General features: G+C 37.4%; 1 protein-coding gene across 1 annotated transcript; it reads left to right on the top strand.

The window, feature by feature from the left end:
* Positions 1 to 450: 450 nt before the first annotated feature.
* On the top strand, positions 451 to 17508 carry LOC103035678 (rab GDP dissociation inhibitor alpha). The gene is made up of 11 exons (XM_022676805.2): positions 451 to 812; positions 5456 to 5563; positions 6795 to 6894; positions 8125 to 8259; positions 10024 to 10222; positions 10865 to 10996; positions 12166 to 12265; positions 12363 to 12534; positions 13873 to 14017; positions 15220 to 15274; positions 16904 to 17508. The coding sequence occupies exons 1-11, from the start codon at positions 768 to 770 to the stop codon at positions 17054 to 17056; spliced, it is 1344 nt and encodes a 447-aa protein (XP_022532526.2). The 5' UTR covers positions 451 to 767; the 3' UTR covers positions 17057 to 17508.
* Positions 17509 to 17989: the final 481 nt, after the last annotated feature.

The following is a 17989-nucleotide window of genomic DNA, read 5'->3' as shown; positions in this document are numbered from 1 at the left end:
AAAACAGTAAAAAAGTAGCACCCTGGTATGGTAATTAGGGGTGGGTGATATGGCGCAATAGATATTTCAGGGTATAATATCGTTCACGATATCCAGTATTTTGAACAATACAATATGGCACACTCCTAATGTATATTACTAAAATATGTGTAATTTGTTATCCATAAAAATGAAGAAGTGACGTGGAACTGCGAAAGATCACGTGACTTGGGTTTTCAGAAAGAGGAAAATGAAAATGCACATTTTGCAAAAAAGCTTTATACAGTGATGCAACACTATAATATTGCATTACTGCTTTATTACACAACTCATTACACCACATGGTGGTTATATTTAGCTTGTTTAAAGAGGAGAAAAATATTGCCTGAGCCCCCCCCAACACACACACACACACACACACACTCCAAAAGGAAGGGAAGCAGCAGCAGCCAGGGACGGGAGGGGGAATTAGGGCGGCGCCCTATTTGTCGACGCGGAAGGATCTGTTCTGGGAGCAGCGCTGCTACGCGGGGTCGAGGAGGCAGAGCGAAGAAAAGAATACGGCTTTTAAATGTATCGTTTTTTCCTCGAGGTTCAAACGATTATCTGACGGGATCAAAGAGAGGACAGGGCGCTTTTGGAATTCCCTTTGAAGTGTCATCCTGCTTTGGACACTTTGTTGCAGGAAGGAAAGGAAGACACTCTCTCTCTCTCTCTCTCTCTCTCTCTCTCTCTCACACACACACACACACACACACACAGAGCAACACACCCGGTCTGTCTTCATCATGGATGAGGAGTATGATGTTATCGTTTTGGGCACGGGACTGACGGTAAGACAGCTAGATGATCGTCTTCGATAACAAACAAACAAACAAACAAAAACAAGAAACATCAAAGGGCTAGAGTGTTACAATGTAACAAAAGCTTTCAATTCAGTAGACAAAAACCTGTCTCATCTGCCAGCCTCCATAACGCAGCCATGCATTATGTAATATGTCGACAGTAATGCAGGCAGATGCTGCACTGTTTTAGTGTTGCAATGATGCAACTGATGCAATTGATGCTATTCATGTTTTTTTTTTTTATGGTTATAACCACGTTAAATGATCTAATGAGATCTAATGCACGTGCACGGGGGTTGCTGTGGTCTTGGGGGCGTGTTTCAGTGGCATCTACAAAATGCATGAGATAGATGGTTTAAATGGTTTGATCTTTAGCTATAGAGCTACATAGCATGCTGTATAAACCCTCCTGCTGCATTGGGCATCATGCATCTTTCTTTAGACACGTTGCACATGCACTTTGCATGCTTTTTTCTTATAATCCAACATGTGCATCAACATTAGACTCCTCTATTGAATATAATATATATTTATAATATATAATGGGCGGCTAGACTAGGCCTAGACCCACCCAGCCCAGTGAAGATGATGCTACGTGGTGCTGCTAGCTACTACTCCATAAGGCCCCCATAACACGCCCTTTATATTCCCCTGCAGTCTGGTTGAATGCACTGTGCAGTTCTTATTCTGCACACAATGCAGTGTCCTCAATGCTCTTTATATGTATGAACTGAATACTCTCAGGGCTCAGGCTGGTTGTATTGTGATATTGTATTGGGTTGCATTGTCCATATTATGCTGTGTGGGAACAGTAGGCCTGTGCAAATGCATGCATGGAAGTATGCCATTCTAAGTAATGTTATATAAGTAAATATATGTGTATTGTATGATGCAATAGACACTTATCATCATTAGTGTTGAATTACAGTAATATTTAGAATTCAAAATGAAGATAAAGTTACTAGGAACAGGAAAAAGAATATATAAAATATTTAGACTGATATGGGCAATGTCTATATTTTAGCTAATATATAACTACCATGTGGTGTAATAAGTTGTGTAATAAGGCAGTAATGCAATATTATAGCGTTGCATCATTGTATAAAGCTTTTTGCAAAATGTGCATTTTCGTTTCATTCCTCTTTCTGGAGGCCCAGGTCATGTGATCTTTCGCAAAAATACACATAATTTGGTAATAAACAATACATTAGCGGTGTGTCATATCGTATCGCATGCAATAATATCTATCGTTCCATATCGCCCGCCTCTAATTATCACATCAGGGAGCTACTTTTTTACTGTTTTTAGCAAAAAAAAGAAAAAAAAAAAGAAAAATTCACACTGTTCTCATTTCCCATTATATATCTTCTAGAGACAGATTATATCTGTCTGGTATCATTTATTTTACTTTAATCCTGGATATATGGACATATTATATTTTGAGTGTATTATTAGTATCATCATGATATTTTGGATCATTGACGTCTGTTACAAATCTGAGTAACAGAGTTTTAATCATAGTAAAGTGTTTGTTTTACCAAAACACCAGTTTTAATTCATTTAAAGGTCATGTTAACTGATAATAATAATGTATTAATAATTATATAAATACTACTACTATTGCTGGAGTAACAGAGTTAACAGCAGGCCCTCCAGCCTTGCCCAACTTAATTACCACACAGTTATTTATTATGTATTAATATTATTATATTATTATTCATTATTAGTTATGTTGTTTACTGACTTTATCAGTGAGTCAAGCTTTAAATATATTGTAATATAATATAATGATTAGTGATGTACAGATATGGGAATTCTGGTCTGATGCTGATATCAGATATATTACACTTGTATATACTTTATCTGCTGATGCTGATCTACACAATTAGAGCTTGAAGAGATTAGATACCCGGGTATAATTTTACAACAAAATTTAAAAATGTATTTGCTGTATATTTCAGATTCCAATAAAATGAAAGGTTCCTTCTGAGAAATTCGTTTTTTTACATTATTATTATTATTATTACTATTATTATTATTATTATTATTATTATTATTACTACTACTACTACTAACAATAATAATAATAACAGGAGAAACCTTTCATTTTATTGTTTGTATATAGTTGGCAAATATATTTTACTGATTATTATTATTATTATTATTATTATTATAATTATTATTATTATTATTATTATTATTATTATTATTATTGTTAAACATTAGTCAGCTGTTGACTAATAATCAGTAATAGATGGTATAACTTTTAAACAAATGTAAATTGTATTTGCCAACTGTATACAAACAATAAAATGAAAGGTTTCTCCTGTTATTATTATTATTATTATTATTATTATTATTGTTAGTAGTAGTAGTAGTATTGATAATAATAATAATAATAATAATAATAATAATAATAATAATAATAATAATAATAATAATATTGAAATACTGTATTCTATGATACATGTTTATAACAGTAATGTATTTTATATACTTGTAGATCTATTGCAGACACTGTGGGCAGTATATCACATTACCACTTAGTAACATTAGTCAGCAGTTCACTTATAATTAATAATGGATGGTATAACTTTATAAACAAATGTTCAATCAACTGTATACAAACAATTAACTAAAATGTTTTTCCTAAGAAATTGGTTTTCACACTCTTTTACTATTATTATTATTGTTATTATTATGTCCACACTTCGGGTTCAAGTGGTCCAGTGTTCTAAAACTCTGCCGCTATCGTCGGGAAATCACTGGTTCGAATCCCAGGAATGCAGCTTGCCATCAGCTGCCAGAGCCCTGAGAGAGCACAATTATTATTATTATTATTATTATTATTATTATTATTATTATTATTATTATTATTATTATTATCAATACTACTACTACTAATAGTACTACTACTACTACTACTACTACTAATAATAATAATAATAGTAGTAGTAGTAGTAGTAGTAGTAAACATTTGAAAACTAATTTCTCAGGAGGATTTTACATTTGTTTCTAAAGTTATACCATCTATTAACGTATTATTATTATTATTATTATTATTATTATTATTATTATTATTATTATTTTTTTTTTTTTTTTTTTTTTTTTTTTATTAATAATAATAATAATTTATTTTATATTCTTGTAGCTCTATTGCAGACCTTGTGGGCAGTATATCACATTACCACTGAGTAACATTAGTCAGCAGTTGACTGATAATCATCAATAATAGATGAATTGAGCTGTGGTGCTGTGTGTGCTGGTGCTGTGTGTGCTGGTGCTGTGTGTATTACAGGTTGTGAGCTGGAGGGTGATTGCAGGATGATTGCAGGGTGATTGTAGGATTGTAGGGTTATGGTGGTATTGAGGGTATCGGGGGAGAAAGCTGCCAGCTCTGCTCTGCTCATGCATTTGTATGGGTGGGGTTTGGGGGGCTAGCCGTATCCCAGGGTGCACCTCTCCTCTCTCTGTGTTAGTCAGCTGATCTGTGGTGTGGGAGGCGTGCTGTGCTGACTGTGCAGTGCTGAGCACTTCCCCAGTTCCTCTGTCTCTCACTTTATTCCTCTGATGCTGTGTTTCTGAGTCAGGGGTGCTGCTTTAGGGCTGTTCCCCTGTTCCTCTATACAGCCAGGCTGCTGCTGGAGGGGCGGGTGATAAAGCCCTAAAATAATATCACAATATTTCAGGGTATTTATAAGATAACTATATTCTTAGCGATGTGACAAAACATTGAATTTTCTCATTCAAATTAGTTATATTAAATATGTATTCAAGCTTAATTTAGTATAAATATAACAATAAATCTATACTAAAATATGTGTATAAATGTGTATAAAATAATGTAGAGTGTAACTGAATGAAAAATGTAACAAAAATAAAATAATGTAAAATAATGTAAAACAAAATCTACTACAAACAATTAACTGCAGCATATCTTGATTTTGTTATTTATATGTATATTTTGAGGAAAATGGACATTTTTGGTTTTGTTCTATAAACTACAGACAACATTTCTCCCAAATTCCAAATAAAAATATTGTCATTTAGAGCATTTATTTGCAGAAAATGAAAAATGGCTGAAATAATAATAAAGATGCAGAGCTTTCAGACCTCAAATAATGCAAAGAAAACAAGTTCATATTCATAAAGTTTTAAGAGTTCAAAAATCAGTATTTGGTGGAATAACCCTGTTTTTTAATTACAGTTTTCATGCATCTTGGCATCATGTTCTCCTCCACCAGTCTTACACACTGCTTTTGGATAACTTTATGCTGCTTTACTCCTGGTGCAAAAGTTCAAGCAGTTCAGTTTGGTGGTTTGATGGCTTGTGATCATCCATCTTCCTCTTCATTATATTCCAGAGGTTTTCAATTTGATAAAATCAAAGGAACTCATCATTTTAACTGGTCTCTTATTTGTTCCAGAACTGTACGTTTTTTTTTTTCAATTTCATTGTGCATTCCTATGAACAATATCTCTTCAAGTAATTTGCCATTGTTTCATTAGTTAATTTCATGATGTTACTAAATGAAGATATAGCTCATGGATATCTGTGAATGTTAATAAGTTAAATTAATGTGTTAAATTAAAGTCTTATTGATCTCTGATTGGTGTTTCTTTGTGTTCAGGAGTGTATCCTCTCGGGGATCATGTCTGTGAATGGAAAGAAGGTCCTGCACATGGACAGGAACCCTTATTATGGTGGGGAGAGCTCCTCCATCACCCCGCTGGAGGAGGTATGTACACAAAACACATCTGTGCTGTTTTACAGTAAACAAGGAAATAGTGCTGGGCGGTATACCGGAAAGTGCGGTCCGGAGTACCGATCACATGACCTCCTGAAATCAGACTTCAGATTCCAATATTATGAATAAATAAAAAGTCAATTTTTTCTTTGTTTAGATTTTTTTTAAATATAATACTCCATTTTTATAGTATGACAGTCTGAAATTGTAATATTTTTTGTTTTAATAAATCATCTTACTTAGAGTATCACCATATATCCAAATATATTAAACGGTAACCCCTGAATTGTAATGTGTATGATTACAGTACACCTGATTTAACTAATCAACTAACAAACAAGCCTTTGTTGAGGTTTGTTAAATGTCTGCACTTCGGCTCAAATTGGTCCAGCAGTCTAAAACACTGCTACTATGATCGGGAGGTCGCTGGTTCGAATCCCAGTTATGCAGCTTGCCATCAGCTGCCAGAGCCCTAAGAGAGCACAATTGACCTTGCTCTCTCTCCCCTCATCACGCCTAGGGTGATGTTGATAGAACCGAGTCGCTGCGCTTTCCTCCGAGTGTTAGCGCTGTGATGCTACTCGGCAAGTTCAAAAAGATGGGGAGTCTGAATTCATATGTGTCAGAGGAGACATGTGCTAGTCTTTACCCTCCTGGTTTTGGGGGGCATTATTAGTGATAGGGGGAGTGAGTCATAATGAGTGGGTTGGGTAATTGGCCGTGTAAATTGGGAGAAAATGGGAAAAAAAGTCTGAACTTTAAGAACTTCAGAAATTAACGTCCCATCCATCTGCACCAACTGTCACATTCCTAATCTCTCCCATGAGGTAACACTTCAGGATCAATTCTGGCCCATGACTTTTTGTATGTTGGTATATATATATATGCAGTATTTACAATATGATACAATATTGTATGGTATTACTATTGTAATTGTAAGTAAATGTAAAGTTTTATAATATTCTGGTAGTTTGCATATGAATTTATTGGAAATAATTGTTGGATTAGCAACAACTCAAGCTAGGATATGTGTTTCCTGTCGTTTGTTAAGGGGTCACTATCAAGTAGAGAGAGAGAGAGAGAGAGAGAGAGAGAGCGGTAGAGCAGTGGTGTTAAAGATGATGTAGAGTTTGTGAGCCAGAAGTTTGACCTGATTTGATGCACAGCTCCTGCTTTGGCTCGTAGCCGAGTTCTGGACGCTGACTCTGCGTTTATTCCACAGCTTTACAAACGCTTTGACCTACCGGACAGCCCACCAGAGTCCATGGGTCGAGGACGAGACTGGAACGTCGACCTCATCCCCAAATTCCTCATGGCTAATGGTGAGTGGGACCATATATGCATATATACACACAATGGGCCATTGTAATGCTCATTGCTATCTTACACTCCGCCAACCGTCTATATTCACACGTTGTGCCCATGTCGTATGAATAGCAACAGTTCGTGTGAATAAATCTACACGGATGGGCGTGGTGTTCTGGAAATAAGGTGTGTTCAGGTACATTTCTGGCGTATTACTATCTTGGCACCAGAAAACACAGGTGCAGACAGACGTCGAAAGTCAGACGTTCATTGCTTTCTTGGCAGTGAATTGTCAACAAAGACACATCCCCAACTCATGTACACCCCTGCATGTTATGCAACACATGGACATGCAGCCATGCACAAACCCATAGTGTGTGCCTGTTGGTAGCTATTCTTCACAGTGTGAATAAGCAAATCAGTTTCCTCGGCTAAGAAGAGTTGAGCACGCCCAGGTAGCTGCACCTTTACAAAAACCTTTACAATCCGCCAAAGTCAGGAAATGGCAAGTGACTCACTGATTGGTTTATTTTACATTGTCCAAAACACACTCATGGATAATTAAGGGAATTTATATATGCCTTTTTCATGTTTTGAGTCATGCAAGGTGTACTTTTCCCATCGTTACGATAGCAAAAACACGCTGCCATGCCCTAAATCAAGCTGAACTGTGCATAGGAGTGAGACCAAAAAATCAATATTGCAATCATATCGTTTTTATTTGTGATACATTATCAATTTATAGATTACATTGATGGTAGAAACATATACATTTTTTAAACTCCAATTTTACTTACTAAAGTAACCAAGAAATCCATGAAGTTTCGTAGGGAATTATCTTGTGATATATCAAGTATTAGAGAATTACAGTATTGTTATATAATTGTTATTATACCACAGCGCAAAGTGATTGGCTGAGAGGGGTTTTATGAGTGCCGTTATCAGCCGTTAATGCACTGCAACCGAAGCTGTCAAAGCTCACGAAGAGCTCATCCAACATCCTGACCTCACTAATGAACCCTCTTGTCACTGAATGCAATCAAAGCCTCACAACAATACTTTCTACTAAGTCTACTAAAAAGTCTTCTCTGGACAGCAGAGACAAACTCTTTTTAATACTCTTAATTTCAGAAGAAACAATAAATGTTGTGTCCCAATAATTTTGTTCATAGATAAAATGAGCACATATAAAGGATATTGCGTAATAGTGATGATATACATGTTTCCTCCTGTCTGTGTTTCTCCAGGTCAGCTGGTGAAGATGCTGCTGTACACAGAAGTGACCCGTTACCTGGACTTTAAGGTGGTGGAGGGCAGTTTTGTGTATAAAGGAGGGAAGATCTATAAGGTTCCCTCCACAGAATCCGAGGCTCTAGCTTCCAGTGAGTCAGCCTGACGCCTGCCATGACATTCACTTTACATTTACAGCATTTTACTTTTTTTATTTGATTTTTAAATGAGTTTATTCATCTATTATTTTCATACAATACAATCCAACACATCTGGGACTGTCTTTGGTAATTATGTATTTTGATGGTGCCACCTTCCATTTGAGGATGCCCTACAGATGCTCAATAGGGTTTAGGTTTAAAGACATGCTTGGTTGACTGGCAGTCCATCACCTTTACCTTTAGTTTATTTGCAAAGCAGATGTCATCTTGGAGGTGAGTTTGGGGTGGATATCATGTTGGAAAACTGCCCCGTTTCTGAAGGGAAGTGCTGGCAGCACTCATGTAGCCACAGACTACGATGCTACCACCCCATGCTTGACTGTAGGCAAGACACTCTTTTCTTTGTGCTATTCACCTGGTTACTGCCAGTGTATATACTATTATGTATGTTCCAAAGTGTACAGTATAGACTTGGTCATGTTTTTTCACACTGGTCATACAGTGCGTCATGCTGGTTGAACAGCATTTTCCATCTTGAACATCTTGAGCTGGCCATGCTGTTTTATTTTTATTTTTTTAATCAGGGTACTTTTTTATTTTTTTATATAATTTCATTTCTAATTTTTCCATTTTTCTCCCCAATTTACATGGCCAATTACCCAACCCACTCATTAGGACTCCCCCTATCACTAGTAATGCCCCAACACACCAGGAGGGTGAAGACTAAATCAAATCAAATCAAATCAAATTTATTTGTATAGCGCTTTTTACAACAGGTGTTGGACTAGCACATGCTTCCTTCGATACATGTGAAGTCAGCCACTGTTTCTTTTCAAGCTGCTGTTGCTGTAGCAGCATCACAGCGCTAACACTTGGAGGAAAGCGCAGCGACTCGGTTCTGGTACATCAGCTCACAGACGCCCTGTGCTTCAGACATCACCCAAGGAGTGATGTGGGGAGAGAGCGCCATCTACCCACCCGGAGGGCCAATTGTGGTCCCTCTGAGCGCCGGCAGCTTGATGGCAAGCTGCATGAACGGGGGTTGGAACCTGCGACCTCCCGCTCATAGTGGCAGCGCTTTAGACCCCTGGACCACTCGGCGCCCCACATCAGGGTACTTTTTATCCAATCTGAAGGCAGGGTGTGAACATTATCTAAAGCCAATCTTTTTTGTAACCTATCCTATCCTTTAAGTATTGCAAAACATAAAAGTGTCATATTTGGATATATTGATTTATTTACAAATCAGTATATTCATTCTAAGAGAAAAATTAAGGAAAACAAATATGTGGCACAACATTTTAAGAGTCAAGCCAGTTTTGAATCAGTTCTACTGCACAAAACTCTCAGTTCAGAGTCAGACTCCGCCTCTTTTTGAACTGTTGCTAATGCAGCATTGCCGAGTAGCATCACAGCGCTAACGCTCGGAGGAAAGCGCAGCGGCTCGGTTCTGATACATCAGCTCACAGATGCAGCCTTGTGCTGATCCACATCATCCTAGAATTGATGAGGGGATAGAGCGCCATCTACTGTACCCACCCAGAGAGAGCAAGGCCAGTTGCGCTCTCTCAGGGCTCCGGCAGCTGATGGCAAGGTGCATGAGCAGGATTCGAACCAGCGATCACCCGATAATAGTGGCAATGCCTTAGTCTGCTGGGATTTTCTAATACCCTAAAGAATATTTAACATTTCCAACAAACTGAAATCCAGATATTTTTGTAGTATAGAAATCACTGTTGTTCTCTTTGTGTTCAGATCTGATGGGAATGTTTGAGAAGAGGAGATTCCGGAAGTTCCTGGTTTTTGTGGCTAACTTCGATGAGAACGACCCCAAAACCTTTGAGGGTGTGGACCCTAAAACCACCACCATGCGGGACGTGTATAAGAAGTTTGATCTGGGGCAGGATGTGATCGATTTCACAGGCCACGCTCTCGCCCTCTACAGGACAGATGAGTAGGTGCATCCAGCAAAGGAAAAAGTTCACAATAATGATAGACTATAGCACAGGGGTCGGCAATTAAGTTTGGCCGCGGGCCAGATATTTTAAAAGCCACTTGTAAAATGAAGTGTAATGGGATGGAGTGCTACAGACTAGTAGCTCTCCAGCCCAGAGTGTTGTTAAACCCAACTGCAGAACAGTTGAATTCAAAGCAGTTAAAGCCAAGAAGAAAGGAAATAATAAATAAATAAACACACCACTCCTCACGCGGGATCAAACCCTTGTCGTCACAGCTACCCCGGCTAGTGAATTGGGACACTGCCGGGAAAAAAAACGCCCTTATAAAAAGATAGGAAGCCCAAGAATGCGCGGAAAAATGAGAACAGGCGGAAACTAAAGTCATGCTCTTTAATCCCCTCTCCCCCCTATTGTCTTGTGTCTCTCGTCTCACATATGTCTATATATGTGACCTTGTTGTATTGTACATTTAGTGTCGTTCTTTTATCATTTATAATTATGTTGCTGTACATTAGTCTACTATCAATTTGAAGAGAGTAATGTAATTTTAATCCTCTGTACATATGCAGTATTGACAATAAAACTACTGGAACTTGAACTCTCTTTCTCTTTTTCTCTCTCCTCACTCTCTGTCGCAGTTACCTGGACCAGGCTTGTCTGGAGACTATAAACCGTATTAAGCTGTACAGTGAATCACTGGCTCGCTATGGGAAAAGCCCCTATCTGTACCCTCTGTACGGACTCGGAGAGCTGCCTCAGGGATTCGCCAGGTAATCACACAGCTCATCACTCACACACTCACACACACACACACACACTCACACACACTCAATCAGGGATGCACCACATTACTCTAAAACTTAAATTCAGTATAATGTTGTTCAGCCACAAAAATACAAGAAATCAGACAGAAATTTCACCACTAGATAGATAGATAGATAGATAGATAGATAGATAGATAGATAGATAGATAGATAGACTGTAAACTCAAAAGTTGTTTGAATTTAAATGATTTAAGTCTGTTTTTTAACTTTGAGTTGAATCAACTTATAATAACTGAGTTTAGTCTGTTGCCATTAACAGCTTCTTTTCCATTGGCTTCTGGCACAATCTATTTGCACACTGGGCGTGTCCAACTGTTTCTGACTAACACTCACCATCAGTGTGTAGTGATTCCCCCTGGGCTCCCTTAGAAATAAATCAACTTCCCCTTTAGTTGTAATAACTTGATGTTTTAATTGATGTTAACTCAAGATTTCATTCCCCGTTACTTAAAAAATTGAGCAAATCAGCTTCCTTAAAAAAGTAAAGTAAACTCAACTTATCCGGTCTTACAGTTTAACAAAAATAAAAAAAGTTAAATCAACTTTTAGTTGTAATAACTTGATGTTCTAAGTTATGCTAACCTAATTTTTTATTACCCATTACTTAACTTTTTAAGGCAACCGGTTTCCTCACATTTTATTAAGTAAATTCAACTTATCCGGCATTACAGTGTAGGTAGGTAGATAGATAGATGATAACTGAGGCTTGAAAAATTAACTATATCTTATAAGCTATAATAAAAATAAAAAAAATGCTGTAACCTCAAGGTAAGTATCTCGCCTACTATAGTGGACAAAGAATGTATACACAAATATATAAATACAAACTATACAAATATATACCATGTAGATTGTGTAGTAATACAGAATAAATAAGGTAATACTGAATATAAACCTGTACAAATATTGAATTTATGTAAAGTGTAAATAGTGTCCAGGAGTGCAGATGTACAGGATGTACAGTGTGTGATTATAGTACAGATAAAATAGGTTGTGATAAAAAAAAAACATATAAAACATATATTAGTGCTGTATATCTGGTAGATATGTTATAGAAAATAAGAACTGCTGTTTTTTTTTCCTTTTGTAATTCTTTCATTCTTTCTTTTTTTTAGATTAAGTGCGATCTATGGAGGGACGTACATGCTGAACAAGCCGGTGGAAGAGATCGTGATGGAGGGAGGACGTGTGGTGGGAGTGAAGTCTGAAGGAGAGGTAATGTATTAGACGAAACTGATAAAAAGTAGATTTACTAACATTTTAATTACTTTTATTATATAACAGACCCTAACTGTGATGGTTTCTCCTCCAGGTGGCTCGCTGTAAGCAGCTGATCTGTGACCCCAGTTACGTGCAGGACCGCGTACGTAAAGCTGGTCAGGTGATCCGCGTCATCTGTATCCTCAGCCATCCAATCAAAAACACCAACGACGCCAACTCCTGCCAGATCATCATCCCCCAGAACCAAGTCAACCGCACCTCTGGTGAGTGACGCCGTGCTGCCGGGTAGAGCTGGTCCATACGGTAAAAAAGTGGCAGATTCTTAAAAAAAACATTTTACACTGTAAGCCTGGATAAGCTGAATTTACTTAAAAATTTTTGAGGAAACCGGTTGCCTTAAAAAAGTTAAGTAATGGATGATGAAAATTAAGTTAACATAACTTAGAACATCAAGTTATTACAACTAAAGGGAAAGTTGATTTAACGCTTTTATTTTTGTTATACTGTAAGACCAGATAAGTTGAGTTACTTAACTCTTAAATTAACTCTTAAATTAAAACATCAAGTTTTTACAACTAAAGGGGAAACTTGATTTATTTCTATGCTAGCCCAGGGGGAATCACTACACACTGATGGTGAGTATCTGTCAGAAACTGTTGGACACACCCAGTATGCAAATAGATTGTGACAGAAGCCAATGGAAAAGAAGCTGCCAAAGGCAAAACAGACTATACTCTAGTTATCGTAAGTTGGTTCAACTCAAACTTAAATATCTCAGTTTGAATGTATATATGTGCCCACAAATGTTCAACTAACTCAAAATAGTTGAGTAATGTTTAGAAATATCCAATTTTATGTAAAACTTAAAACTTATGTAAGACTTAAATTATTTGAGTTCAAACAATTCAACATATGGGTTTACAGTTTAAATTACCGTGTCATACTTTTACATTTAATGTTTGCTGCACTTAAAGCTCCACTAGGTAGGATTGAGATTTTGTGCTCGTGGGCTCCCCCTACACTTGCAGAGTGTAATAAATGTTTCAGGCGGATTAGTTTCTCTTTCTCGTTTTCTGCCTTTCACAGACATATTCGGTCTCTTCCCAGCTTCTGCCAGAGTGTCTGTATGTTAGTTTGTAAAGAATGAACCAGTAGTCCTTGTAGAACTGTTAGAACTAAAGGTCGGAAAGCAGGTCGCAGTTCTCGCGAGCGTTGGTCGCGGCCGCCTCGGAAAACTTACAGAGTCTGGTTTGAGCTCAGAGGAGCTCCGGCACAGACACGAGAGCACCGCTGTTCCTCCTATTACACCTCAATGCAGCACTGCAGTGAGTTTCAAGCTGTAATTTTACTTCTTTAAAAAGAGAGAAAATCAAGGAAATCCTACCTAGTGGGGCTTTAATTTAACTAAGCAGGCTTCATTTACACTCTATAAACAACTGATCAATATTTTTTGAGCACTGAAAATGATCACAGTATAGTATTTTAACGATCTATGGACATGCAGTGCACCACGCAGCCTGATTTAGGTTGTGTCGGTGTGCCTTTGCTATCGTAACAGCGGGAAAAGTACAGCTTTCTCACCATGTGTTTCTCTCTTTCAGATATATACGTGTGTATGATCTCCTATGCCCATAATGTGGCAGCGCAGGGCAAGTACATCGCCATAGTCAGCACCACAGTCGAGACCAGCGACCCTGAGGCTGAGATCCAACCCGCTCTGGAGCTGCTGGAGCCCATCGACCAGAAGTCAGTCTTTCATACTTTCATTTTTAATTGTTGCAAAAATAGTTGTGCCTAGAAGGAAATGTGGGATTGCAGTGCTGTTAAGAAGATATGGGTCATATTTATTGAGCTACACATACAGGAGTAGTGTGTAGAGCATGTGTCATCAGCTGCCAGAGCCCCGAAAGAGCACAATTGGCCTTGCTCTCTCTGGGTGGGTACAGTAGATGGTGCTCTTTCCCCTCCTAGGGTAATGTGGATCAGAACAAGGCTGCATCTGTGAGCTGATGTATCAGAACCGAGTCGCTGCACTTTTCTCTGAGCGTTAGCGCTGTGATGCTACTCGATAATTAGCCTAGCTTAAATTGTGAGATAAAAAAAATGTTTTCTTTTGTTACTCAGTGATATACAGCTCTGGAAAAATATAAGAGTCCACTTAAAAATGAAGATTTTTTTTTTATTTTACCAAATAAAAAAATACTATAACCAAGAGGAAGATGGATGATCACAAGCCATCAAACCAAACTGAACTGCTTGAATTTTTGCACCAGGAGTGCAGGCATAAAGTTATCCAAAAGTATTGTGTAAGACTGGTGGAGGAGAACATGATGCCAAGATGCATTAAAATGGTGATTAAAAAACAGGGTTATTCCACCAAATATTGATTTCTGAACTCTAAACTTTATGAATATGAACATGTTTTCTTTGCATTATTTGAGGTCTGAAAGCTCTGCATCTTTTTAGTTATTTTAGCCATTTCTCATTTTCTGTAAATAAATGCTCTAAATGACCATATTTTTATTTGGAATTTGGGAGAAATGTTGTCTGTAGTTTATAGAATAAAACAACAATGTTCATTTTACTCAAACATAAACCTATAAATAGCAAAGTCAGAGAAACTGATTCAGAAACTGTGGTAGTCTCTATAGCTGTATTATGCACTACCAGTATTACATGTTATTGCATTCCCTCTCATGTATTATTGCATAAATATTAAAATATGACAGCTAAAGCTGATCACAGATCAGTGGCTGTACTGTCAGAAGGCTGATAACAGTCAGGATCTGTTCTGTGAGAAGAAATTAAAGTGTGTCTAAAGCTTTCGGGCCCTCAGGGAGACTCATAAAGCAGACTGGGTCACAGAGAGTCAGGTGACATCTCCTCAGGGATTTCCTGTGTTTCTCTGTGTTTCTCTCACGCGCTGTGCTCTCTGATTGGTTCTGCAGGTTTGTGGCCATCAGCGATCTGTACGAGGCGTCAGATGATGGATCAGAGAGTCAGGTCAGTGTCACACTCCACATTAATCATTATCTGAAGAAGCAGCAGCATGCGGATGGACATGAGCAGAGACAGACAGACAACAAGAACCATAAAAGTGAATGTATAAACCAGTTCGCACTGAATTTGTTTTTTTTTTACAAGTAAATGAATAACTGTATTGCTAGTAGTAGTAGTTACACAGTACTGTTTTAGACCTGGGCACAGAACTGTTACTCAGTTTACAGTAGAGCTGTGATCATTTAAAACTTATTTTTTATATAATAATACCAGTAATAATAACAATTATTAGTGTAAATCGTTTAAAAAAATTGAATCAGATTAATCACGACAATATTATCTGTGATTAACTATGATCAATCACACTTTGTTCTTAAGACGCTGAAGAAGTTTTTATAGCGGATATTTAAATGTAAATAAAAAATGTAAAATGTAATAATATTTATATTGGTTTTGTCAATTAAAATACTAGTAAATACTTGTACAGCTCTGGAAAAAAGTTAGTACATGCCTTTTACGTGTTTCAAGCTGCGCAAGGTATACTTTTCCCGTCATTACGATAGCAAAGACAAACTGATACGCCTTAAATTGAGCTGGGTGATCAATTGACCAGTGCACTATAGATCGCTAAAATAGGGCACCAATCGTGATATGTGATGCTGAACGCTTTGTTTAATTCTAGCTCCGTTGCTAAAACAAATTCTAATGTTAGAGGAATGACTTTGAAGGTGTCATTCCGCTAAAATCCACTTTTTCTTGTTCTTTGTAAAATACTATAGCTCTATCTGAGTTGTATATGATGCTGCATATGAAACTCTTCTTCAGCCTCCATTGTCTGCAGTAGCTAGTAAAAGAAAATGTTCAGAAAAACGAGTCGATCAGAAAAAGCACCATGTCTACGCCAACCCGTGAATTTTTCATGTATTTATGGCCCCGCCCACCTCAACTCGGGAACGCCCACAGGCAGAACTCAAGCCACGCAGCGACGCCGCTGTCTCGTCAGATAGGAGCGAAATAACAGCGCTAGGAACAGCATGGCAGTTCATTCCTGTGTTATTTGTGCGAATAACACATCAGTGTTTAATATGTTTTACACAGTAATTCAGAGCTAAGGAACAAACGGTTAGAATTAGTCTATGGAGGAACACCACCAGCCAAGTACAATTGATTCCATCCACCCCGGGGTGGATTTTTACTTTCTGGACCTGGACTACCCACCTCTGTGTGTTAGTAACAATAGGTTTACATAGGATCTCCGGTGGATTTTGCAGTTTACAGAGACTCTTAAGACTAGGTCAGAGGCAGAACTGCACTTAGCTGAGCATTATTACACATGTTGTAAAGTGATATACGACACTGCAAAGACTGTTATTATTTTTAAAATGTCTTTAAATGTCTTTTAAAACATTTCTAACTGTTAGCCAATCAGAGGTGATATGTGGCATTCATTCATGCTAGAGACCACAAATAGACATTTTAAAATGAATTTTAAAAAACGATGGAATGAGACTTTAAATAAATTGCTTTAGAGGGATTGATCTTAATTTGCTGTATTAATAATAGTAATAATAATCATATGAATATCGAAATTTTAAGTGCATCTCCTTATACAATTTGTCTTCTCCCCCACAGATCTTCTGCTCCAGAGCGTACGACGCCACCACCCACTTCGAGACCACCTGCAACGACATCAAGGACATCTACAAGCGCATGACGGGAACTGACTTTGACTTTGAGAACATGAAGCGGAAACAGAACGACGTGTTCGGGGAGGACGAGCAATGAGAGTGCGGGGGCCGCAGTGTGTGGGCGTGGCCGGTCGAGGTGGGTGGGTCCAGGGGGCGGGGCATATGGGGTCATCGGTGGAAAAACTGAAGGAAAATTTGAGAGATTTCTGATTTTAGAGGTTAATTGAGGTTTAAACTTGTAGTTAAACCCAATATTGCAAACCCTGGGACCCCCTGTAGCCCACCCAGCTCCACCATCAGCCCACACATGCACACACACACACACACACACACATCGCCTTCTCTCTGAAACCTTCATTATACATCCTCTGCCTGTCTGCGCTGCACTTCTCACGCTCACTTCATTTCCGCCGTTTCCATTTCCTTTTTCTTTGTGCACTGAAAAAAATGATGAGGAAAATGACTTCTACTTACAAAAAGTTTTTTGCAAATTTCTGCATTTGCTTTTTTTAAGTAAATTTAATTTCAGATAAATTTAAGTAACTTCAACTCGGTTTCAAGACTTAAATATTACATAAAGTAAATAAGTGAACTGAACTTCAGTCAATATTTTCTTTTAGTAAACTTTACTTAATTTCTGCATACAATATTATCTAAATACAATTACTTAATTTATACAATATTTTTCAAATAATGTATGATACATGATATATTATAATTCCTGAAATTTATAAATACTGTCTCAACACATGGATGGCATGTAATATTATTTTTAGTATAAAAAAAATGTATTACATGCCATCCATGTGTTGAGACAGTGAGACTTGGTCTGTTTACAAAGTAAATCTAATTATATATTATGTAAATATTTGAATGTGTGTTTTAACTAAAAATATTTAAATTTCAGGAATTATAATATATTATGTATCATAAATTATTTGAGTAATATTGTATAAATTAAGTAATTGTAATTAGGTAATATTGTATGCAGAAATGAAGTAAAGTTTACTAAAAGAAAGAATTAACTGAA

The sequence above is a fragment of the Astyanax mexicanus genome, chromosome 13 (assembly GCF_023375975.1).
Source record: "Astyanax mexicanus isolate ESR-SI-001 chromosome 13, AstMex3_surface, whole genome shotgun sequence".
NCBI lineage: Eukaryota > Metazoa > Chordata > Actinopteri > Characiformes > Acestrorhamphidae > Astyanax > Astyanax mexicanus.
Note: the sequence above shows the minus strand (reverse complement) of the source record. Positions and strands in the feature narration are given on the sequence as shown.